The following is a 27,069-nucleotide window of genomic DNA, read 5'->3' on the forward strand; positions in this document are numbered from 1 at the left end:
GAAGGTGTTAATTGGGATTTGGGGTAATTTATTAGAAATCTCAATGAGTTTAGAAGCCTTATGGTGAGACTGAGAGACTCGAGGGCTCCTTGTTTTATCTGGCTTTTTATGAGCCAGTCGTCCAGGTATGTAAAAACGTATAAGCCTCTGCTGTGTAACTGTGCAGTCACGACTGCCAGGCACTTCATAAAGATTTGAGGCGCCGAGGCTAGGCCGAATGGTAGTACCTTGTATTGATAGTGACCGCGGCCCACCACAAATCGCAGATATTTGCGATGAGGAGGGGAGATCAAAATATGGGCGTATGCGTTTTGAAGGTCCAGAAAGCACAGCCAATCCCCTTGTTGAAGTAGAGGAAGCATGGTGCCCAGGAATACCATCCTGAACTGTTCCTTGCGAAGAAATGTATTCAAGGCACGGAGGTCAAGAATAGGCCATAGGCCGCCGGTCTTTTTGGAATAAGGAAATAACTGGAGTAGAACCCTTTTCCCTGCTGATTCGGTAGAACTGGTTCTATGGCTCTGACCGACAGAAGGGTTGAGAGCTCTGACTCGTGTTTCCTGTGTGGTCGTCCCAACTCCATGATGGATTGGGTGGGAAGTCCAGGGGTATTTTTGAAAAATGTATACGGTTACCATGGGTTACGATGGACAGTACCCACTGGTCCGTGGTGATTAGATGCCAATTTGTTGCAAAGTGGCACAGGCGGCCCCCCACTGGAATATGGCTGCTGCTCTCTGGGAAAGAGTCAAAATCCAGACGAGGGACCAGCTTGTGGAGCTGGCTGTGGTCTAGATGTTTTAGTTTGGCGCACGTCTCCTCTGAGGTGCCCGAGCCGGTCGTGCATGGGATGCAGGAGGGTAATATCTGCGTGGCATGTAGAATTGTTTCTTGGGTTCTCTACGCATGGCTCTTTGGGCTATGGAGGGAACATCTGGGGAGACAGTTGACAACTGGCGCAGGGTCTCATGATGGTCCTATAACTGGGCCACTGTGTCCTGGATCTTATCCCCGAACAGGTTGTCTCTGGTACAGGGTAGATCTGCCACTTTGTCCTGCACTTCCAGGCGTAGGTCTGAGGCCTTAAGCCAGGCCCAGCATCTAGCACTGCTGCCTGCTGCCGAAACTCTGGATGCTGTTTCAAAAGAATCGTAGACAGCTCTGACTTCATGTTTACCTGCTTCCATTCCTTTTTGTAGGATGGAGGACAAGGCTTCTTGTTGTAGCTGTGTTAGTGTCTCTGCAATCTCTTGGACTTGTTTCCAGAGATTTCTATTATGTTGGGTCATGTATAGTTGATATGCTGCAATTCGCAATATCATCATGGACCCTTGGAAAATCCTTTGTCCCAATGCATCCACTGCTTTCTTTTCCTTACCGGCAACAGCAGAGGAATGTGGATGTGACCATTTAGCCTTTTTCTGAGCTGATTCCACAACTACAGAGTGGTGGGGCAGTTGACTCTTTTGAAAACCTGGGGCTTGTTGAACCAGGTAGGTAGCATCTGTCTTTTTATTGACTGGGGGTTCTGTACCTGGATGTTCCCACAGGTAGTGCATGAGGTCCAAAAGATCTTCATGTACCAGTATTGCCATTATTTCTTTTGGAGCATCTACAAATTGTAAGACCTCCAACATTTTATGGCGAGCATCTTCCTCTATGATCAGTGTAAAAGGTATAGTCTCAGACAGCTCTTTGACAAAACTGGCAAAGGAGAGGTCTTCTGGTGGAGATCTTTGCCTTTCCTCCAGCGGTGAAGGCTCTGAGAGTAAGTCCTTGGATGTCCATGATGAATCATCTGAGGATGCATCGCCCCATGGATTATAGGGACTTTTGCCTTCTCCCGGTGGAGCTCCCGATGGAGGAAGCATGCCAAAGCCAAGAGGGCGGGAAGGCATCGATGGATGCAGCCTTGGCATTCATGGAACCGGCACCGGCATCGAGGCAGATGAGGTGCGCCTAGGTACCAGTAGCCTTGATGGCCCTGGCATAGTCTCTGGCATCAACGGTTCCCGTGGAGGGGTGTGGCCAGGAATCGAACCTTTCTCCTCCGAGAAACCCGGTACTGGAATCGGGACCTGTGGAGGCCTTGATGGATGACTCGATGCCAGCGTGTCCATTGGCAGAGGAGTCGATAAGGCACCAATTAGCGTATCAAGGCACTCGAGGAGCGGTGCCACCATTGAGGGAGCTGGTTCCGGTGCTGGTATGGGGGCTGGCGCTGGCGGCGATTGGAAGCCTCGTAAGGCTTTCAGCACTGCCTCTTGGACCATGCGGTCCAATTCCTCCTGGGAAGCCGGCATGGGTGGCACGGCGATCGGGGTAGGAGGCAGGCTAGGCGTCACCGGAGCCTCCAAGGGGGCCCGTGGAGGCTCGGTGCCTGGCACCGGTATCAGTGGGGAATGCCTAGGGGTCCCAGGTCCAGAGGAGTATGGGGGCTCCTCTCCCCGGGCCCTCTTTGCAGGTAGCTCGATGGAAGTCGATGCCGCTGCAGTATCGGTGCCGACACCGGTCAGGGAAGCCCATCAGTGCTGGTGTCGATGTTTCCCTCGGTACTCGGTCCGTTCTTTCCCTGGCACCGAGGACGATGATGCCGATGTCCTTGATGGAGTCGGTGATGGACAGTCACCCTGTCCATGGTGCTCCTGACGAATCGTCTCCAAGGTCAATGGACCATCCACGGTCGGTGGTGCTTGAAATGGCGTTGATGGAGCAGTCTGTTTTGAAGCAAACAACTGCTCCATTTTGTCCAGGCAAGCACGACGGCCTTTGGGGGTCATTTGTTCACAACTAGGGCATTGACGAACGTCGTGCGAGGGGCCTAAGCACAAAACACACACTTCATGCAGGTCCGTTATGGACATGGTCCTTGGACACTTGGGACATTTTCTAAACCCGGTCGCCATGTTAAAATTTTGGCAGGCACGTGGTCAGTGACCGTCGGTAAGCAGTAAGCCACTAGGAACCAACTGCAAGTACTGGAAAAAACACTTACCAAGCATCGGAGGGAACGGAGCACGATAGGGGACTCCGCTGAGGGATTTTTTGGGAAGATAAACTTCAAATAGTACTGTGAGGAAAGTTGTGAGAAATTTCTCTCAGAGCTCCTAAAATGTGAGGCAAATGCTACACAGAAAAAAAGAGACTGAATGGGGACCCCTGCTGGCTGCAGGGGTAGTGGCATGCTGGGTATGCTCAGTGTGCCAGTCAAAGTTCTAGAAACTTTGGCAAAAGTGTTCCGTGACAGGGGTCCATCTGATGATGTCACCCATATGTGAGGACTACCATCCTGCTTGTCCTGGGAGAACGAGTTCCACTAAATATATTTCTTACTATTATCCTTGCATTCAGTAATCAGTAGGATGGCAAGTGGCAACTTAACCGGGTAAAGATATCTGGATAACTTAAGCGGATCAAGTCTCCCACTGAATATTCTTGGCTAAAGGTAACTTTGCCTGGATAATTTTAGCCATGGTATTGAGTATATATAATTAAAGTTATCTAAATAGATTTTCCAGGTAAGCCTAACTGGCTCTATTCAGAATACAGCCAGTTAATTGCAAACGAATCCTAAAAAAAACAAAACACTTGACTAAGCAGGTCCAATCCCCTATCCCACAAAATAATTTAAAAATTGTTAGGCCCTAGTGCCCTATTCCCAACCCCCCAACCCCTCCAAAATAAAAAAAGTTAGGGTTATAGTGGCCCAAGGCCCTTCCACCTGGATATTTAAATAAAATGCCTGGCTCTAGTTCCCCTCCTGTCCCACTTGCAAGCCCCCAAAACCGAGTCAGGAGGCCCGGGGGTGGGACCGAGGCCTCCGGAACAGCCGCCGTGCCCAGAGGCAGGCGTAACTTCAACAATAAAGGTGGGGGGGGGGGTAGGGCTGGGGGGCAGGTTAGATAGGGGAAGAGAGGGGAAGGTGGGGGGCGGAAGGAAAGTTAACTCCGATTTCGGAGCAGCCTCGGAGGGAACGGAGGAAGCCTGTACGGCTCGGCGCGGACAAGTTGCACAATTGTGCACCCCCTTGCGAGCGCCGACCCTGGATTTTATAACATGCGTGCGGTAGCACGTGCATGTTATAAAATCGGGCATAGATTTGTTCACTCCGGATTGAGCGAACAAATCTACACCCGCGCGCAGGTTTGAAGATCTGCCCCATTATGTGCAAAATCGTGTTCAGTGCATACTTTTCCCCAGACTACTCCTTGAATAATTTTCAAAAGCAGATTCACAAGCACAAACTGAGAGTCTACGTGCATAAATTCTTTTGAAAATTACCCTGCAAAGATTTTTTTTTTGCCTTCCCCCAGATTATCACATAGAAACAAATGCAGGAGGTTCCAAGATGGCCGCTAGCTGAGAGGCATGAGATGACAGAGCTCCTCATTACCCGCAGAAAACTTTGCCGCAATGCCACACACTAAGAGGAAGGCAAAGATCCAGGAATTGGGGTTAACTACCCCTGCTCCAGATTCATTGCAACCTACCATTAAAGGGTTCCTGCTCCCGGTCGCAGATACTACAACTACGGAGGCGTCCTTGGTGGCAGCCCACGAGGAGCGGATGGACAAGACGCCGGACATACAGACCATGCTTAGCCCCAGAGCACCACTTATTCCTCCTTTCTCCTCAGTGCCACTAAATTTGAATTTTCCTCACCGCCATGTGGACCGTTAGGTCATAGAATGGTGGCTTTGGAAGAAATCTCCCCCGCCGGGAGAGCGACCGTGTCAATGCCCAGTCCTGTTTCTGGCTTTGAGGCTTAAGCGTCTTTGAAGAGCTCCATGCCAGGAGCTGATATGCCGGTCCCTTCTTCAGTGAGGGTTTCAACTTTATCGGGGAAAAGTGGAGATTCTGGGGAGTCGAAGTTTGGACAGGAAGACCAAGGTATGAAATTCAATATATTACGCCCAGCCCTCCCGAAACCTTCGGTAATCACCATGGATTCTCTTTGGTCAGCTTTAATGGTATTAGAGAGATCCATTTCTTATTTAGTGGATGTAACTTCTACTTTCGCTGGAAGATTTCAAGCTTTGGAATTGGAAACAGCTTCTCATACACAGAAAATTTCTGCATTAGAACTCAAAGTTTCCTCTTTACAGCAAACTCAAGATTAGTTGGTCAAGTCTGATTTTTCACATTTGCGAAAATTAGAGAATACCGAAAATTCTATTCGTTACCTAAATTTACATGTTCTAAATTTTCCTCAGTCTAATCTAATTTCTCCAATAGACATGATTAAGAAATATCTTACAGAGATATTATAAATTCCACAAGAAGAGTCCAATAGGAGAACCAAGATGGCTGCCACATGGTGAACACATAGGCAACACAGCTCCGTGGTGATTTCTGAAAAATCTCTTTCTCCGTGCCTTGAACAGCCTTTTCTTCATAGCTACAATGCCGCATACAAAAAGAAAGGCAAGGATTCGAGATAATCTTACCTCCACTCCGAGTACTTCCCTAAGACAACCGCGGATCGAGGAAGCCTTCGAGAACATGCACCTGAACCCGGAGGGTGGAGCCGCGAGCGTCTATGGTGGAGAGCAGTTGCCTGACGCTATGGCCGAAGAAACATCTCTTAGCCCTAGGGCGCCAACAATTCCTGCCCTGCCATATAGGCTCCTAGTAGGAGAGGGGAGAGCACAACAAGTTCCAGAGCCGAAGGCACAACAAGCCTCAAGGACTTCAGATTCCCTAAGAAGAAACAGCAAACAGCTGTCTGCTTCGGCGGGCCCGATACATCTGGGGCCTAAGGGTTAGAACGAGGAGGCAGGCCTTCTGGAGGAGGTAGGTAAAGAGAATGAGATACACATAATTGTGATCGCAGCGTTGGAAATGCCTGAAAAAATTGCCCTGGAAGAGATTTGGAAGGTACTAACAAATATTAATAGAGCTATAAATGATCTAACAAATGTTGTAAAACAAAATATTGATAAAGCTCAGAGAATAGAAAATAAGATTCAATTGATGGAAATGACTGTGAAAAAGGTTGCGACAGAAATAAATAATGTTAAAGAAGTGCAGTGTAATCTAATAAAATCCGAGAATTTAGTGCTGAGAAGAATGGACTTAATTGAAAATGAAATAAGAAGAAATAACTTAAGATTTTTGAACTTTCCTAAGACTAGATGGATGGCACCTAAGGACTTCCTTAAAAGTTACCTAATTAATGTCTTAGGATTTTCAGAAACATCTATTCCAATGATTTCTAAAATATTTTACCTGTCTGTTAAAAGTGAAGAAAAGAGATCACAAGATCAAGATAATATTTCCTCTGATAATCTAACAGAAATATTGGAAAAATCCTTTGAGACTAAGATTGAGTCCAGGGCAACATTGCTGGTGACTTTCATACAACTATCAGATAGAGATACCGTATTACGATTATCTTTTCGTAATCAGAGTCAGCTTTTTTATGGACAACAAATAAGAATATTTCCTGATATTACAAAGAAAATGCAAGAGAAAAGAAAAGCCTTTCTGATGATGAATGGTGAAGTAATCTCATGAGGAGCCAAATTTTACCTAAGAAAAATAACAAGATGTATTCTGGTATACCAAAATGATAGATATATCTTTTTCAGAGCCTGAGCAATTACGGGTATACTTAGACTCACACTCCTAAGTAACTCCAACAGGTGTCGGTAAAAAGTAATAGGTACATGGATGGCACTGTGTTGTAACTAAATGTTAAGATAATTTGTAATCCCTTGAATCTGCTTTAATATTTGGTTCTCCCACCATGCTTATAATATAGGGTAAATAGGGATATTTCTTATATGTTGTAATGAGAAGAAAGAAGTTATTTCTTTTTCTGAAGACATTATTTTCAATGTATTTTTTGATTAAACTTTAATAAAAAAAAAAAAAAAAAGAAATTCCTCAAGAAATTATGCATACTTTTGCTAAGGTTTATATGACAAAGTCTTTAAAATCAGACATGACGGAACAAATTTTGGAACCAGAGCCGGACTTAACTCAGCTTTTGGAAACTTCTATTGATATTACGATAAATAGACATGGGACTCTTTTTTGTCATGTGTTTTTTCTCAGGATAGAGATTTGATATTGAGAACTTTCTTTCGCCATAGGCAATCCCTATTCCTTGGATATCCTGTTTGGATTTTTCCTGATATCACTCGTTTCACGCAAGAACATAGGAAAATGTTTCTTCAAATGCGTCCTGAGGTTTGGCTATGGGTGCTAAGTTTAATCTTAGATTTCCTTGTCAATGTATTATAATTTCTCAAAGTGTTAAACATGTATATTTTGATCCGGCACATTTGAATTTATATTTGGATGCTCATCCCAAGGTTGATGCTCATCCCAAGGTTGATACTGTCTAAATGTATAACTTCTATTAGCGGCATTTGCATGTAAATTGTAGACTAACTGCCTCTCAATTTCACCAATTATTTCTATTTAAAAGAATCCGCTCTTATAATTTACATCTTGGAACCTCCGATTTTTCTTTAATATTACAAGTGAGACATATTATATTGCTGGAATAAGATTATTTCCTAAAGAAAAGTTTGCTTGTTAAATTCTCTCTTGTATGTTTCTATAAGCTGAAATGCTTGTTAATATGTTTGTGAAAATGCAATAAACAAAATAAAAAAAAAAGAAACAAATGCAGAGGAAGCAAAACAAAACTGAACTTGCGGCTGGGCCCAGTGGACAAGAAAACTGCCTGTCACCTCCCCCCCCCCCCCCCCCAAAAAAAAATAACAAGGTTGAACAGGACATGCAATCAGAGAATGATCCAGCCACCCACTTCCCAGAGACTGTAAAGGTATTTTAAAGTTTCCCATGAGCTTTAACTGCCTCTAATTGACATTGCCTGCTATGCAGCTCATACTACTCTTACCAGGGGTGCAGTGGTGCCACTTGTAGGGAGATGATATCTCTGCATCCGGCCCCCAGCGCCCAAATGACCTCATGGCCCACAGGGTCTGTAGAGCTCCTGAAACAGTATGGAGGCACAACTTCAGATTCAACCCCAAAACATTTTGTAACTATTGCTATGTGCACTTGCATAGCTTTACAGATCCCTTACAATTCTGTCAGTAGATTAGGGTACTTTACTCACACCTTAGACTTAGGCACTGGCAGGACCGGTATTTGCTGTTTTTAACTCCTATGTGTCCAGGAAATGTATTCACCTAACCTGAGAAGATGCTGACAGTCTTCTGGTTTGCAGAGCCATATTTTTTGGGCTGACAGACTAGAAATGTATATGCCTACTGTCAGGGCTTAAAGGCTCTCTCTCCTCTGTACGGCCCAACTTCCCTTTCGAAGCTCAGAGAAAGGAGAGCCTAGGGCAAAAGGGGATGAGGCACTTTCCAGCTGTCTTTTTAAATGTGTTTATTGTATTTAAGTGCATCTAAAACACTAAAGTGAGCTCCATTTAAAATTGATCACCCGGAATCTGTGGCTTAAATCCTAATCTGCCAATATAGGTGAAAGCTAAGAATATATTTTCAGAGCCATCAATTACAATCAATGGTGTTACCCCTTGCTTCAGTTATTTACATGATGGTACAAAGGAGGGATACCCTTTATTTTTTCACTATTGCAACAGAGATCATTGCTGTGAAAATTAAAAATCATAAGTGTACGTTGGATTTAAAAACACAAATCAGTATTTTAAGCCCAAGACTTCTCAGCCTGTGTGGTTACTGCTATTTCATTTATATGGTCTCGTTTTTCTGGAACCAGAATCAGCTACCCCAAAACAGAATTTTTCTCGCTGCATATCAAGCGATACGCTGAAAGATTTATTTCATTCAGTTGTAGTTTCGGTTTAAATGGGTGTATTCATCTTTGGAATACCCAAGGAGTTTATAACCTGAAGCATTTAACACAACTCTATGAATTTGTGTAACTACCCTTCATTTAAAAAGCTCTAAGCTACTGGCACCACTTTACTCTCTCCTGGATGGTTAGAGAGGCTTCTATCAGTGTGAACATGTGCTGGTAGTTCTCTTTCATTTATGATGCTTCCTGTTGAAGTTTCTGATAAGAATTTTAAAGACCTAGAACACAAGCTTATTTATTTTTTCTGGAAATGTGAAAAGGCTAGGGTAAGTAAACTGGTACTCATTAAGGGCCGGATTTTAAAAGATATGCGCGGGCGTACATTTGTGCGCGCGTAACCTTTGAAAATCCACCCCTTAGGGCACTGATATTGTAAGCCATATACATTGCAAAGGATGATCCTTGGAATCAGATTTTTTTTTTTTTTTTTTTGCTGGAAAGGCTGCTAAAGTCTGGAAATCACCAACTACATTATCCATTGAGATCAGGGTTTACATTTAATTTATTTGCTTAAATGTATCTGCTGCCCAATTTCCTAAAAACGATTGAGTAATTTGCAAGCCAAGACAATAGATCATGCTGTGCGCGCATGTTACAAAATCAGGCGTAGATTTGTGCACGCCGGGTTGCGCGCACAAATCTACACCCGCGTGTAGTTTTTAAAATCTGGCCCATAGGGTTTGGGATAACTAGAACAACTGACTTTTTACAGTAGGGTTCATTATTTGGATTATCTCTTTCTAATGGCCATTTTGAAGCTACTAATCAAAGGATATGGCACATCGCAAAAATCTGGATCCCTGGCATCCCTTCATACTCTCTCGATCTCAGCTTTTGGAATTTTCAGGGAACGAGTCAAGTGTAGTGACCCAGGGAAACTCTACAAGTAGAACAGCACAAACTTGATATTTTGCCTTTGACTTTTATTAATGAAAAAACTCCATTTCACAATGTAACTATACTTGCCCTGCTTGAGAGTACATTCAACTCAGTGTCAGGCCTATACAGTAAAGCCCGGCCGCAGTTACCCTGCTTCTAACCCGCTTTCTACTCACAATTTGGCCGCGTTAGTCCAACCCGCGATTCACTATCCCTTTTAACCCATCCTTACCGCTTCTTTAAATCAACGGGTAACCCTTTCCGCCCGCGTCATGTAAATGGTATGTAAACGATCGGATTAGCTATTCCCTCCCATACAGTAACATGCGCCCGGATTATCGCCTTTTTAACCTGCAGTTTTGCCGCGTGTTTAACCTGCTAATTTACCGCCTACCCTTACCCCTGCGTTAGTGTGGAGCATCAGATCAGAGAGACGAAATTTCACGGGCAAACGACCCCCTCATCCCCCTGGACAAGACCTTTAGAGGAGCCAGGATTAGGCAAACTTTCCCCCAGCCCCCGCTCATCTGCCCTGGTCGTGTCCATGGGTGCCAATCTCCCGTGCGGGTGTGCTGACAGCTCCGGAGCAGGAAGGAAGGACCTGTTGTTTCCAAGCATAACCTCTAAACCTCCATAACTAAACTCTTGCCTGCCCAACCTAAAATCCAACGCACCGGGAAAGCCACGCTTCAGGATCGGGCAAACTTTCCCCCAGCCCCCGCTCACCTGCCCTGGCCACGTCCATGGGTGCCAGTCTCCGGAGCAGCCCCAGTCCTCTCTCCCCGCCTCCCAGGGGCAGCCGGCGGCGAGAGCGAGAGTGGCTTCAGCAGCCCGGGGTGGACTGGGCGCTCCCCATGCGAGACGCGGCTTCCAGCAGCCCTCGCTGGCAATAGTGAATGAGCGCATGAGTGCACGCTGTGACCCGAGCACCCGGCTGGACGTCCGAGGTGACGGCGTGCACTCATGGCAGCGAAGGTGCATGAACGCACGCCGTGACCTGAGCGCCCGGCTGGACATCCGAGGTCACGGCGTGTGCTCATGCGCTCATTCACCATCGCCGGCGAGGCTGCTGGAAGCCGCGCCTCGCATGGGGAGCGCCCGATCTGCCCCGGGCTGCTGAAGCCGCTCTCGCTGCCGGCTGCCCCCGGGAGGAGGGGAGAGAGGACTGGGGCTGCTCCGGAGACCGGCACCCATGGACGCGGCCAGGGCAGGTGAGCGGGGGCTGGGGGAAAGTTTGCCCGATCCTAAAGCGTGGCTTTCCCGGTGCGTTGGATTTTAGGTTGGGCAGGCAAGAGTTTAGGCCGGCTGATACTTCTCTGATCCTTTTCTTTTGCTTTAAGTTGGGATCCACTTCCTGGTACCTGTCATTTCAAATGTCATTTGAAATGACAGGTACCAGCGCACCCAAGATACTGTATAGGCGCTGTATAGTGCTCTATACAGTAAAATGGATTGCGCTTCATGGACGCTTCTTGGACGCGCTTTGGACGTGGCTTGCATTTGCATGCCATTTAAATACTGTATCGAGCGGTATGTGATCCGAACTGTGTGCGCAGCAAACGAGCGGGCGCCCGGCACTGCCGCACTTCTTCTACCGTGTCCTTACTGTATCGGCCTGTCTGTTAGCAGAAAAGAATTCACCATGATTTTAGGACTTGACAAAATTGTCTTAGTGTAGATGAAGCCAGAGTCACCCTATGGCTATTCATCAGCTTGAGAAACTGGCTAAAAGATCTGCCACCCTTTTATAAGGATTTCTTATAGTTTCAGGAGCCGAGATTCCTGATGACTAACATTTATAGGCACAATATCCTTTATTCATCCTTGCCAAACAGAGAGCTGATGGTTTGTTCCCAGAGCAATACAGATCTCCTGATTGAAAATCAGGGTCTAATTTCTCAATTTAAAGAAAATGAAAGAAACCATTTTCGGGAGGGAAGCTTGTGTCCCTCTGTTGGCCTTCTGCCCTGCCAGAATTCCCCAAAATGCCAAGCTTCTGCGTAATTAAATGGTGGGAGTCGTCAATGACAGGTTAACAAGCAGTAGGAGCTCAAGGTAGTGTTAAACATTCAGTGATGCTGGAGCCTTAAATAGACACAAAAAAATGCTTAAGAGAGGAAGGAAGGAAGGAAGTTCCAGGTGGAAGCTGTACCTGATAGATCACAATTTGCAGCAGATGATTACTTGAGACTGTGGGGATAGAGGTGAGATTTGGTGGTTACAGCACAGATTTGGGAATTAAGATTCCTAGAGCATTGTCCCAGCTCTGCCACTGACCTCCAGCACAGAAAACATGATGTGCATTCTCAGGCCAAAAGAAAAGAAACTGGGAAATAAAATGATAAATACCAAGCTCTGGTGTCCGGTACTGTATTTATGGGAAATAACCATTTAACGGGTTATAACTCAAGTTGTGCACCATACTGTGTTTTTTTTTTATGCAATTAAAATTTTTAATGTCTGAACTACTCAGATTTTGAAATCCCATAGCTCCCCCAATGTGAGCTTGCTTAGAACTTCATCTCATCTGAGTATATTAAACTTATCTTGTACACTGCTGTAAGCAATATAGTTCTCGACATCAATTTCTTAGTTCAAATGATATCTCCGAATAATAGCTCATACCCGCCTCACTGACAGTGTTTCAACGCTTAGCGTCTGCTTCAGGGGCTGGACAGCTGGATACAAATAAAAGTGAGCACAATCAATACTTTCTGACAAACATCAAAAGAAGGATAATAATTTTAAAGGACTTACTTTAATGCTGCTTCATCTTCCTCTTTCTTCATCTTCGCTCCTTCATTTCAGAGGACATCGAAGAGCCTCTGCACCATGTCATCGACCCGGCTCGGATCATCCTTTCCGCCACCACCACCGTACCTGTGGGAAAGACGGTCATCCCTAGTCGACTCCGGAACACTGTTCTGCAATGGGCCCACGACACCCGCACCGCGGGTCATCCTGGGAGAGCCCGAACCCTAACAGCATAACGCATCTACTGGTGGCCCACGATCAGATGTGACTTTAAGGATTATGTGGAATCCTGCCCAATCTGCGCCCAACAAAAACTGCTTGCAGGTCGACCATGGGGTCTACTGCAACCCCTTCCAGCGCCCATGGAGTCGTGGTCGCACATCACCACGGATTTTGTGGTGGAATTGCCACCCTCTGATGGCAACACCGTCATATGAACAATAGTAGACTGGTTTTCCAAAATGGCGCACTTTGTCGCTCTGCCTACTCTTCCCACTGCTCCACAGTTGGCACAACTGTTTGTTCAATACGTGTTCCGTCTCCATGGTCTCCCGCAGCATATTGTTTCGGTTCTGGAAAGCTCTCTGCAGAAGATTTAGCATTTCGCTAGACTTCATCACAGCCTATCATCCACAAGCGAACGGACAAGCAGAGAGAACCCATAGAACCCTGAAACAGTTCCTTCGAAGCTACGTCAACACACGTCAAAGCGAGTGGGCCTCCCTCCTGCCTTGGGCAGAATTCGCACTGAATTCTCATGTCTCCTCAGCCACCAAAATGTCTCCATTCTAGCTGGTGTATGGCCGACAGCCTCTTCCCCCACTGCCAGTGTCGTTAGCGGTACCATCTCCTGCGGCTCAACTAAGGGACCAAGAACTACATATGCTGTGGAAGGACACCCAATGACTTGTACAAGACGCCAGTCGCAGGGCCAAGAGAATGGCGGGTGCCCACCAGAGACCAGCACCTCAGTTCAAGCCAGGGGAGAAAGTCTGGCTCAGCACCCAAAATATCGGTCTGAAACTTCCCTCCATGCACCTTGCTCCAAGATATATTGGACCTTTTCCAGTCCTTCAACGCTTGGGCGCTGTTACCTATCAGCTTTGGTTACCTCCATCTCTACGAATCCACAATTCTTTTCATGTCTTGCTCCTGAAACCCTTGGTGCTCTCCTGGCCCACCAGGAAACAACCAGAACCACAACCAATAGCCTCTGACGATGATACTACCTACCAAGTCCGAGACGTTCTGGATATAAGAAAACGTGGTCGTAGATGGGACTACCTCCTTGCTTGGGAGGGTTTTGGTTTAGAGGAAAACTCATGGGAACCCACTACCAACATCCTGGATAAAAATCTACTACTACAGTTCCACGCTTCCCATCCCGAGAAGCGTAACGTCCTGGGAGGGGGCCTAGGAGAGGGGGTACTGTTGTACTCACGGCGGGCTGCCAAAGCCAAAGATTTCCTGTCGCTCCCGACGCTGGCGCAGGGCCGCCGGCGTGCAGGACACTGGTGGGACACTGAGGCCAGAGAGTCCTCGTCGCTCCCGATGCCTGCGCAAGGCCTCCAGCGTGCAGGATGCCCCCAGCTGCTTCCTGCTCTAGGCACGCACCTTCTGCTAAGATTTAAAGGGCCCGCGGCAGGAAGTCGCTGCCGGCCCTCCCCACTGATGTCAGAAGCTCTCCACTATATAATCCATTAGCAGACATCTCTCCAATGACTTGGCAAAGAGTCTGCTCCTCATGTTGGAGTCTTCTGAGCTGCATTGGTCCTGCTCCTGCCTTCCGAGTCCCATTCCTGCTCCAGCTCCCATCCTTTGGTTCCGTTGGATGGATCTTCTGGCTTCTGACCTCGGACTGGCTTTCGTTGATTCTCTGGCTTCTGACCTCGTGCTGGCTTTCGGTGATTCTCTGGCTTCTGACCTCGTGCTGGCTTTCGGTGATTCTTCTGGCTTTGACCTCGGACTGGCTATCGACAACTCTCTGGCTTCTGACTCTGGCCTGGCTATCAGCGATCCTCTGGCTTCCGATCCTGGACTGACTTCTGACGACTCTTCTGACTGTGAATCCACCATCTTCACAGGGGCCCACCTAAGACCAGCCGGCCCTACGCAACAAAGGCTCAACCTAAGGGGAACAGGGCTGGTATTGGTGAAGCTCCAGCCGGCCCCTGCGTCAGCTTGGCCTCGCCTCCCGACGGTGGGGACCTGTGGGGGTTCACCTCCTCAGGTATCACCAACTCCCCCTCAGGCCAAGGGTCCACATCCTCGTCTGGCAATACAACAGTTTAAAATACTCAGATGAGATGAAGTTCTAAGCAAGTTCACATTTGGGGAGCTATGGGATTTCAAAATTTGAGTAATTCAGAGACATTAAAATTTTTAAAATGTAAAAAAATAAGCAAAAGCGATTTAACACCACATAAAGTAAAAAAGATACTGGTGCACAACTTGAGTTATAACCCATTAAATGGTTATTACCCATAAATACAGTACTGGACACCAACACTTGGTATTTATCATTATATTTCCCTGTTTGGTTGTCAGTTGATAGTTAAGGGGGGGGGATCTACAATAGAGGCACGAGTTCCTTATAGTTTACAAAAGAAAAGAAAGCTAGGAAGCAGGTTGTGTAAATACTTTATTTAATCAGCTGGAGATAGGAAGATCAATGAGAAATATGCCTCACTGCATTCTATTCCCTGAAAAGGAGGATGGATTAGAATGGCCACCTCCTACTGGTATGGGAAAAGAACTGCAGCTAAAGGGAAAAAAAAACAGAACTTCTACTCCTTGGCTAGTAGGTGGTTGACTGATAAAGCTGCAAGCTTTAGACAAGGTGGCTGTGAGTTGTAAACCAGGCTGAGATATTTCCTCATAAGACAATTTGAACAGCAGCAGCACAATAGCAAGATATATGAAGGAATGGGATGATCCAGGTGGTACCAGTCATTGACCTCTCTCTGTAATACTGCTTTTGGGAGTCTGATTCATCTGTGCAAGGCTCAAGTGAGAATATTTTCACTGACTGGACCGAATCTGTGGTATACTCTTCTGGCCAATCTTTTAAAAAAAATACCTAAAACATTTTTGTTCTAGCAAGCCTTTGCAGCACCTGATTAATATTCATTTATAGTCTTATTTGATGTGGGTGTAATGTAATAATTGTTTTAACTATGAACAGAGGAGTGAATGAGAAATACATTTATATTATTATTATTATTATTAATATTATTATTATGTAAGATTAGAAGGGAATGGTCAGAGTGATGTCAGAACAGTTTGGTTATACTCAGAAATCAGATATTCTGAATACTAAATGACCAATCAGATTACTTGGTTTTCAAGCTGCAGTTAACCAGATATAGACATGTGATCAGTGATGAAAGCAGCTGGATGCTGACAGCACAAGCAAAATCTACCTAAATAGATCAAACACAGCAGAATTCCAACATATAGCCACCATGCAATAAAAATAAAAATGAATAATAATAAATAGAATATGTAGCCATAGGGCTCACTATGTAATGGTATACTCCAATAACACCTCTCCATATGGTTCAGTCCAAACTGTAAGTAGTCATTCTGAGGAAATATTCAGGCTGCTCAGGTCACTGTCCTCCAGTTGATTCTGGGATTTCATTGCCCTTTTTTAGCTAATGTACAAAACTGGCTGAATATGGGCTATTTCATTCTTTATATGTTGGGAAGTTCTTGAACTATCTATAGGTCACCTCTGCCATAGGAGGATGGGTCATCTCCTAATGGTATATAAGTGGAATGCAGAAAGGGGTCAAACTTCTTCTTGGGCAGGGCTTAGCTTGATGTCTCGTTTGGGATTTGTAAGGCTGCAATTTGATCCTTATTGCATTCCCTGTCTAAGCATTTTCACTTAGATGTCAGTGTCAAAGGGAAAGTCTCATTTGCCTAAAGATGGAGTGCAATTTTTGGCAGTGGCCCACCGTATTCAGGAGCAGCTTAAGAACATTCCTTTTGCCTGAACTAGTCTGACTGGATGAAGAGGAAGGTGAACTTACCCGATAATTTCCTTTCCTTGAGTCCAGTGAAGCCAGTTCAGACCCCTCCCAGTGATGCTAAATTTGACTATCTTTTAAATTTTGATTTGAAGTGATATTGAAAAGCTGTGATCTGCTACTGCTTTGCAGGTGAGTAGCTGTACGTGGTTTATTGGAATAATTACTTACCTGATAATTTTGTTTTCCTTAGTGTAGACAGATGGACTCAGGACCAGAGGGTTATGCTCCCTGTCAGCAGATCGAGATGGAGCAAGCTGATGTCACAGTATATATACTCCTGTAGTGACCCTAGCCTGCTAGTATTCTCTTCAAAAGCAATTGTGGACAGACTAGCAAAAAACTTGATTAAAAACAGTTAAGATAACTGTACTCAACCAACAATAAACACTGAATGCGAGTAAGAACATAGGTACCCCAATCTAGGGACTGGATGAACACTTACCAGTAATCCCATGGGACTCATATCCCCACTGGAGGACTATTTTCACAATCATTTGGCAGCTGAGGGCGGGAAGCTGAGTCCATCTGTCTACACTAAGGAAAACAAAATTATCAGATAAGTAATTTCTCCATTTAATTTTTCCATTTCCTAGCGTGTAAACAGATAGACTCAGGACTAGTGGGATGTACCAAAGCTACTCCCGATCAGAGCGGGAGGATGCCTGTGGTCCAGTCAACACCGCATGTGCAAAGGCTGCGCCTCCCGGGCTTGCACATCCAGACGATAAAACCTGGAAAAGGTATATAAAGAGGAACATGTCGCAGCTCGGCAGATATCACCGGGAAACAACAATCTAACCTCCGCCCATGACACTGCCTGAGCTCTAGTGGAACAAGCCCGAACCTGAGTAGGCAACGGTTTCTCAGCATTCCATACACGGCTGTGATCACCTCCTTAAGCCAGCAAGCTATTGTAGCCCACAAAGCTGGTTCGCCCTGCTTCCTTACACCATGAAGGTCAAACAGGCGATCTGACTTTCAGAGAGGTTCAGAAACCTCCAGATACTGCACAAGTCTCTTGACATCCAAAGAACACAGGAGACAATACTCCTCCACGTCTCGGATCTTATCTGGGGACAGCAAAGAAATGGATTGACTCAAATGAAACGCCGAGACCACTTTAGGCAAGAAGGATGGAACAGTATGCAACTGTAACACCCCTGGAGGCACCCGAAGGAATGGCTCCTGGCAAGACAAGGCCTGCAGCTTGGAAATGTGACACGCAGAACATACAGCCACCAAGAACTCTGTCTTCAAAGTTAATAACCACAAGGAAAGGGTGTGCAATGGCCAAAACATAGGGCCCATTAAAAAATCCAGCACCAAGTTAAGACTCCACAAAGGAACCAGCAACCGCATGGGAGCCCGAAGGTGCTTCACTCCCTTCAAGAAATGGGCCACATCAGGATGGGATGATAAGGAGACACCATTCACCGTGCTTCTGAAACATGCAAGAGCCGCAACCTGAACCTTCAAGGAATTAAGAGTCAATCCTATAGTCAACCCTTCCTGCAAAAAATCCAGAATAAACGGGATCTTAACTGAATGAAGAAGAACACCGCGCTCCTCACACCAGGCCACAAATGCTGTCCAAACCCACACATAAGCTAGAGAAGTGGAGAACTTCCGAGCGCGGAGTAAGGTAGCAATCGCTGAAGAAGAATATCTATGCTTCACCAGGCGAGCCTTCTCATGGGCCAAAGTGTAAGACAGAACAAAGTTGGATCCTCGTGAAGAATCGGCCCCAACCGCAACAGATCCACATGTGGCAGAAGACGAAGGGGGTTCTCTACCAGAAGCCTCCACAGATCTGCATGCCACGGATGTCTGGACCAATCCAGAGCCATCGGGATTACTAGCCCCCCGTGGAGTTTGATTCTGCAAATGAGCCTGTCCAACAAGGGCCATGGAGGAAAGGCATGAAGCAACTCATCTTCCGGCCAGATCTGTGTGAGAGCATCGATGTCCAGAGACCATGGATCTCTCCTGCAACTGAAGACGCGAGGAACCTTCGCATTGCGAGAAGTCACCAGCAAGTCTAGAGGTGGAAGGCTCCAGCAATCCACTATCAGTTGAAAAGTCTCGGCAGACAACACCCATTCTCCAGTGTCCAGACTCTCCCTGCTGAGAAAGTCTGCTTTTACGTTGTCCTTCACGGCAATGTGGGAGGCCGAGATTATCTGTACATGTCCTTCCGCCCATTCCATAAGTTGGTCTACTTCCTGTGTCACTTGCTGGCTCTTGGTTCCTTCATGGCGATTGATGTAGGCCACCTTTATCGCAAACTGCTTGACCCAGTAGTCTGTGGCTGAACTGCAAGCACACCAACCAAAGTGCCCGGGCTTCCAGGTGACAGATGTTCCAGAGGGCCTCTTTGGCTGTCAGTTCCTGGCAGTGAGGTCCCCAACCCTGGAGACTTGCATCTGTCATGATAACCAACCAGTTCAGGGAGGACAAGGACACTCCCCTTTTCAGATGAGCCTCCTGCAACCACAACTTGAGGCGACAACAGATTTCCATCGGCAAGTGGAGATGAACCAAATAGTCCTGAGACTGTGGGTTCCAACGAAACAGCAGTGAGCGCTGAAGAGGACAGATATGCACCCTCGCCCACAGCACCACTTCTAGGGTAGCTACCATCAAACTGAGCACCTGCATATAGCTCCACACTGTTGGGTGTATAGTGTTCACCAACTGACACACCGGGGACATCAACTTTAGGATCCATGCGTCTGGCAGAAAAACTTTGACCAGCCTCGTGTCAATGCGAACTCCCAGATACTCCAATGATTGAGAAGGCCAGAGACTGCTCTTGGCCAGGTTCACCACCCAGCCGAGCTCCTGCAGCAAGGAGATCACCTTATTGGTCACCAGGTTGCTCTCTTCCAAAGACTTGGCCTGAATAGCCAGTCATCCAAGTACAGATGCACCAGGATCCCATCTCTTCTGAACGCTGCTGCTATGTGTTGCGACCGTCGCTGCCCGACGTCTCCACTACGCCCACCTTACCTCTTTGGCGACTCCCTCTATGCTTGATGGAAGATTGGCTGCCGCGGTATCATCTTGCCGACCTCCTCCGGTGTCCCCGGACCAGCTAGAAACTGCAATCCGCCATGTTTCCCAGAAGCCTAAGGGCGCACGGCGCGGCGCGGCCCCAACTCAAGTACTAGCAGTGGCGCGAACCTCAGGGGCGTCCCCCTGAGATGATGTCATCCTCACCGGATACTTAAGGTCGCTGAATTCGCTAACTAATCGATTTAGCAACGGAAAGGATTCCTAGCTTCCTCCAGGTATCACTGCAGATGGGATTTGCTCTCCGCATACCTTGCTACTCTGCCTCCTCGGACTTTACCAGAGGTACCTGCTCCTCGGGGGCCTTGCTCTCTCTCTTGTTTTTCAGGTCGCAGTCTGGAACCAGTACTCGCTCCTCGAGGGCCCACGTTCCCGGACTTGCTACTGAATACCACTTCTGCCAGGAAGTCTTCGCTGCCTACAACACCAGTGAGTTACCATATCACTCTCTCTCTGAGCATTCCCTGGAACCAGGTACTCGCTCCTCAAGGGCCTAATTCATTTCCAGCTCCTGGGCTGCTTCTAAGAGACTACTGTGTGAGTGTTACCATCAAGGTTCTGTTCCTGAACTCTGCATACTCACTATATTCAGTTTCTCTACAGCTCAATTATCCAGGATCGCTGTTCCAGTATCTGAGGGACTACAGCCCAGCCGGGCGCTTCCAGCTCACTACTGCCTCCTCTGGTGGTTCAATATACTGTTTAATAAAAGAACTAGTGTGTGTCTGTCTCCAAACTCTGAGCCTGACCAGTGGTCCCTCTCGGGATCTTCCCCAGGGGGCATGGTCATCTGCCACCGGCCCAAGGATCCACCCACAACTATCTCAAACACTAACAATATGACTACCATAAACTTGGAAAACGTTCTGGGGGCGGTGACCAGACCAAAGGCAGTGCCCGGAATTGATAATGGCGACCCAGCACTGCAAAGTGCAGAAAACGTTGGTGCTCCAAACAGATTGGAATATGAAGGCAGGCCTCGAACAGATTCAGGGACATCAGAAATTCTCATGCTTGCACGGCCATTATCACAGAGCACAAGCTTTCCTTGTGAAAATGAGTCACCCGCAGTTAGTGTAGCTGTGTTTAAAAAAGGATCGGATAAGTTCTTGGAGGAGAAGTCCATTACCTGCTATTAATTAAGTTGACTTAGAAAATAGCCACTGCTATTACTAGCAACAGTAACGTGGAATAGACTTAGTTTTTGGGTACTTGCCAGGCTCTTATGGCATGGATTGGCCACTGTTGGAAACAGGATGTTGGGCTTGATGGATCCTTAGTCTGACCCAGTATGGCATGTTCTTATGTTCTTCTTATGTTCTTATTGATCTTGACCCACCTTTGATAAAAGAGATATAGGCGTCCCCCTATCTCCTCCTCCCGAAGTTGGGTCGGCAAACCTTCATTGGGAAGCTCAGGACAGTCCACCACTCGAGCCTGCTCCTCTCTTGCTTTGTCAGGAACAAAAGAACTGAGACCTACCAAAAGGCTGAATCCTCTGAAAGGCCAGGTTCCTGTAGGAACGAAAACGCTTGGAGCCTCTAAGACGACCTTTCACAGAATAGGGGCGCTGCAATTGCTTGTTATCCTTCGGTAACTGGGGAAATGGAGATTTGCCCCACTTACTGGACAGCTTTTCCAACTCGCTCCCAAACAAGAGTGAGCCCTTAAAGGGAATTTTAATGAGATTAGCTTTGGAGGCTACGTCAGCTGACCACTCTGCAACCATAGCTGACGTCTTGCCGCCACCACCAAAGCTACTCCTCTGGCCGAGGTATGGACCAAATCACAGCCCGTGGCTGCCGTGGGTTCCATAACTGCTCTGGAATTCACCCCCGAATCATCCACCTCCTGAGAAAGAAGCAGGCAAGAATGTGCCACAAGAGCACAACAGGAAGCAATTTGCAAGGCCACTGAAATGCGCAAAAATGCTGCCACGGCATACCACACAGTGCACCAAGAAAAGCCTACCGTGGGGCCTAGCCCACCCAGGCTAGTCAACCTGCCAGGCTGCCCAGTTCCCCTAACCCCAACAGGAGCGAGAACAACGTTGGAACAGCGTGCCGAGCACGGAGATGGAAGGAAGGTCTAAAAAGCCCCTGTCTCTAAGAAATTTTCTTTTTTTTTAAAAAGTTACCAGAACTCAGCATTTACTAGATGAGTACAGAGATAGTCTCCAGCTGCAGGGGGAGAGGGCAAGTGCCATCACCACCGTGCTCGGCCTCCTGTACCTGCTGCCTTTCATCTGCACAAGTAGCAAAGTTCACTTCGGGAACCAGCTACTGGAACAAGGCACACCTCTGAGTGACTACGGAAATCACCTCAGGAATTTCTCAACTGGGGGGAGGGACCATTAGGTATCACCACAGGAGAATGGGACTTTCATTTTTATCCTTCCAAAATTCACAGCAATCCTCACAGGGTGATACACATCCACCATCTGCTGGAGATGGAGAATAATGGCAGGCTGGGGTCACTGCAGGAGTATATCTATACTGTGACATCAGCTTGCTCCATCTCCATCTGCTGGCAGGGGAGCATAACCCACTGGTCCTGAGTCCATCTGTGTACATGCTAGGAAAGGTGCTCATTATTTTTCCAACTACCATGTTTTTCCAGAAGTGCACTGATAGTTAAAAAAGTATAGTAAATACCTAAATAAAACGTGTATGCTGTTGATTGTCTTGAATTGAAATTGTCCACACTTACTGCCTGATTAAGGCTTTTCTCCCATTCTGTGATGAGTCAGGCCCTTAAACTGTTACAGATAATACTGGTAGGCTGAGGTCAGCATGGGATGCATATATAGGGTGATATCAGTAAACCTGCTGATCTCTGTCTCCCTCTGCTGGTCGATGACCATAACCCATTCGTCTGGACTGGTCTGACAGGACTCTAGGAAAGGAACTTATCAGGTAAGAAGTAATTTCACCATTTGAAGAACATTGAAAGTACTGATTCATGTTTACATCTTGTTTAATGGATTTTGTTAAAAAGCAGCCAAATTTGGAACACAATTTTGTGGTTTACTGTTTTAGAAGAGAACAAAATGATGGAGTACAGTTTTGCCCTGAGGGCTGTGCAATTTATCCTTCTTTGCCAACTGTGGCCCATCTATACCAGCTGCTTGACCATAAAGACTGCAAATATATTTAGATGTATAGTCATTTAAACTCTTATTTATTGTTGAAGGAATAATCATTCAAAAGTACAATAAACAAACATTATCATATATTTTTAGTTTTGCCTATATTTGTTGTCTTTAACATGTGCTCTGAATGGTTTTGCATCCCCAGAACTAATTTACAATAAAATGAGGTAAGGACTTGCTGTTGCTACCACAAGGGAAGTTATACATTTGGATGTGCTATGACTGATGGCTCTTATGAAATAAGAGGTTTAATTTCATGCTGTGGTGTGACGGGACAGTAAAATAAGTCTCAACGCTCCTATCTGTCACTGCCAATGAACCAAAATGAAGGTTTTTCTCCTTGTAGCTGCTAGGGATTTTCCACAGAGTACCTACAGGCTTCACATTTCTAGATATTTCCATATAGTGTCACTGTATAAAAAAAAATGGTTCCCTCACTCTCACAGAGTGGCATTGATCTATTGCTATTCACATGACAGCAGCATTGTGCATCATCATTATTATTGTCATTTCTACAACACTACCAGGCATACGCAGTTCTTTACAAAGAAGCAGAGGTTTCAGATTCAATAGCATAAGGAGAAAGAATTTACCCGGATAACTTTAAGCAAATGTTCTCTCTGACCAGACTTACCTGCGTAAGTTTAACTGGTTAGTACTCAGTATCAGCATTCACCAACTAAAATTAAGTCCCACTCTTGGAATGCCCCTGTCTTCCTTCTTTTTACCCAGGTAAAATTTAGCTGGTGAGAGGCAGGAAATGTTCAATTAAAGGTTTTTGCTTGAGTAACTAATCCCTCTGAATATGGGCCTCCTAAGAGAGAGCCCCTGCTCTTTGGAACTTACAATCTACACACAAAAAAAAAAAAAAATAAATAAAAGGCTTTGAGTTAAGACAGGGTGGGTGAGGGTTAAGGTGGAAGGACAGCCTCAGGAACTCACTCCCAGCCCATCTCTTTTACAACAGACGCAAGACAAAATGTCAGAGAGCCTACATGAGATGAGAAGAGTGCTTTGCAATGGGACCAGGAGTTAAGGGAAAGCTGCCTTGCAAGCGAAAAAGTATACAGATTGGTCCCACCGGTCTACGTAGATGTGTTGAATCTCGGGATTTAAGCATTTCTCTTTGATTTCACACTGATTAATTTAACTCACCGGTAGGTGACGGCTTGTAGTGCCCGGCAGTAGCAGCTCGCCAGCCAGAGGGAGCGGTCTGTCAGAATGTTGGGGCAGTGGGAGATGCGGAGAATCAGCAGATTGGCACCGGTAGCCTTCAGCAACGACTCCAGCCCGGCTTCAAGGCAGCCCCTGGAGAGAAACCAGCAGAGTGGACAACAACAAAAAGGAAACATCAGCACAGGAAAAGCAGAGAGATATCTCACACAACAGCAAAAATGTTATATCAGCTAACAAATTCTGAGGTAGGCCACACATGCCCACTGGTAGTGGTTTAAGGTTTCTGGTACAGTGGCATATTGTGCTGAACACAGGGCAGCACATTCTCAGAACAGACTTAGTGATTCTGGGAGTTCTGCTCCCTCCTGCAGGCTTAGAGACATAACAACAAAAATACTAATATTTGCAAAGTGTTCAAAATCAAGCAGCGAACACGACACTAAAAAATATATTTATCTATTGCACTAATCACAGTTGTTGTTACTAACTACTGAACTTAACACTCACCGTGTGCTTTTCATGTACTCCTCTTTGCTCTCTTTCTTCCCCCTCTGCCGGGGCTTCAGGTTCTGGAGGGTAAGGGAGTGAGCCTGGGTGCACCACTGGGACAAGGTCACCAGGAACTACAGGATGGAGGAAGAACCAATTGTCAAATTCAAGATGGAAGGAAAAAAACCCACTCAAGTATTGGCCTAGTTAAAGGTATTCCACGCTCTGCTTTCACAAATTGAGACTTTGCTGGTATTTTGCAGTTTGGACATTGTCACTTTTGTAAAACAAAACACAATCAAATTGTCACCTTTTCATAAGTTTTATCGTGATACAGCATTGTACTGGCACTACAAGAAAGTCCAGCAAAACTCTATGAAGGAACAGTATGGTTTGTATCAGGCCCTTCATACGTAGCTGACCTGTCTGCCTTCCCTTATTCTCTCTGTTCAGTATTCACCCTCTGATCACCCAACCTTTTTTATCATTCCTCTTCTTTTCTCTTTTCCTCCTATAAATTTTATTCTTCTGTCTGAACCAATTCCAATCCTATCCAGGCATGTGCAACAATAAAATCTTACATTTCTATGCCAAAGTCAACGTTTCAAATATTCTGCTCCTCCTGCCTTATAACTTCTCTTTCTTCTCTACTCTGCTGCATGTCCTTTGACCTTACTCATTACACTCTGGGTCTCCCATCGGCCCTTCATCTAATGCTTCTTCTATCAAGTTTGCCTTTCTCAAAATGAATATGCCATTAATAGCAATTCCTTTAGTATCTGCGATCTAATCTTGGACAATTCCATTTACAATCTTTGTCTCACAGGATGTTGGCACTCTAGTTCTGTTTTTCTCTTTCTGAAGCATTTCCAAGTCCACCAGTTACGAGAAGTTACCTGATCTTTGCTTCATCTACCTACCCCTTACAAGTCGCTCTTTCTATAAATCCTCTGAAAATACTGAAATCCAAGCTCACGTTAATCGCTTTAAGCTAAGTTTCTGTGTTCGTATTTCTTCTTTTGCAAGTTACATGTTTATATGACTAGTTCCCTGTAAAGCGCTACTATGCCAAGTTCATGCTTTATGTAAACCAATGTGATACTCAGAGTGTATGTCGGTATATAAAAATCTTTAAATAAATAAAATAAATAAGTCTCATATATCAGGCTGAGATCTATTTATTTATTTAATTCTTTTTTATACCGACGTTCATGACAAGTCATATCACATCAGTTTACATCTAACATGGGTGAAATACATCGAACAAGGGGTAAGAAAAAACATGGCCAATAATATGGGAAATGATCAGGGAGGGATACCTTGAGCAGGTAATAACAAGTGTATAACATGGGTAAAACATGAGCGAAACTAATAGAAACAAAGGAAAAAACAAGTTAACTTGTACCGTAAGCACGGAGAAGAGACTGGGAGAATGAAACTGGAGAAGGAAACCAGGGCTAGGGGTGCCAGGAAAGGGGTACCAGGGAAAGGTACCGGGGGGGAGGGGGGAGGAGGGATACACAGCTAGAGGAGAATGGTAGCAGGAGAAGATATACTTAAGTGAGGGCTGACAGGGGGGTTGTCGGGGAGGAGTGTGAATGTTGTCAGAGGAGGAAGGAGAGCAGGGATGGTATTAATGATTACAGCATGTCCCCTTTATGCAAGAGTTAAGACCTAAATTCAGGTTCACCTCCTCTCTTTCTTTCAGCACCTTCTCTTCACCTTCCTGTATTCACTGAAAATGTTCTCCTTCATCTAAGAAAGGGTACAGGGTGTGGCAGAAAACAACAGACTGGGGGGGGGGGGGAGGAGTGGGGGAGGGGGGTGTCTACATACAGTGATGCTGCTTCAGATCATGACAAACAGGCCGATACAGAACGGTGCACTCGGCCGAGCAGAAAAAACAGCTTTTCTGTACACCCTCCGACTTAATATCATAGCCCCAAAAATTAAAAAAAAAACCCAAAACCTTATTTAACAAAAACAACTCTGCCCGTGACCCACGGGTTGGAAAACAGACGCTCAACTTTTCTGCGTCCGTTTTCCGAACCCGTGGCTGTCAGCGGGTTCGACAACAGACGCCGGTAAAATTAAGTGTTGGTTGTCAGACCCGCTGACAGCCGCCGCTTCCGCCAATAAAGAGGCGCTAGGGATGAGCTAGTGTCCCTAGTGCCTCCTTTTTAGCGCGGGCCCTAATTTAAATAAAGAATCGCGCGCCCAGGAGAGGTGTCTGGGTGCGCGTCGGGAGAGCGGGCGCTCGCCTCGGACCATTGAATCTCCCGCGGACTTTAATGAATGGGCCTGAATGTATGTGGAAAAGGCCTGTTCTGCCTCAGAGGGAAGCGTGCATCCCTTCTTAATTTAGTAGCATGTCTTTACTTTCCAATTATAATCTTTGCAGTATATTGTCAAGTGTAACACAAAGCCTTGATATACAAATACAGCCAAAATTATTAAGCAATAAATTCAAATAAGAATATTAAATTGATTCAGGAAAAACAAAAATAATCATTTGGACAGTTTAAGTCCCCCAAAGACTCATTTGCACTTCTAAGGACCAATATTCAGTGCTGCAGAGATAAGTAACTTATCCCTAGATTCATCATTCTATACAGAAGAATGATGAGTCGCGGAAAAAAAAGGAGTGGGGGGGCGATAGTGGGTAGCTGGCCATGTCAAGGCGGTGCG

At 45.9% G+C, this 27,069-nt stretch overlaps 1 protein-coding gene across 1 annotated transcript in view; it reads right to left on the minus strand.

The window, feature by feature from the left end:
- Positions 1-27,069, minus strand: part of FBXO41 (F-box protein 41) — a 159,718-nt gene that overhangs the window by 33,982 nt on the left and 98,667 nt on the right. Inside the window, exons 6-8 of the mRNA XM_029594661.1 lie at positions 24,400-24,515; positions 23,872-24,024; positions 7,874-7,969 (exon numbers count right to left, since the gene is read on the minus strand). Coding sequence (XP_029450521.1) covers positions 7,874-7,969; positions 23,872-24,024; positions 24,400-24,515 — 365 coding nt within the window. The remainder of the gene's footprint in view (positions 1-7,873; positions 7,970-23,871; positions 24,025-24,399; positions 24,516-27,069) is intronic.

The sequence above is a fragment of the Rhinatrema bivittatum genome, chromosome 1, assembly GCF_901001135.1.
Source record: "Rhinatrema bivittatum chromosome 1, aRhiBiv1.1, whole genome shotgun sequence".
Lineage (NCBI taxonomy): Eukaryota > Metazoa > Chordata > Amphibia > Gymnophiona > Rhinatrematidae > Rhinatrema > Rhinatrema bivittatum.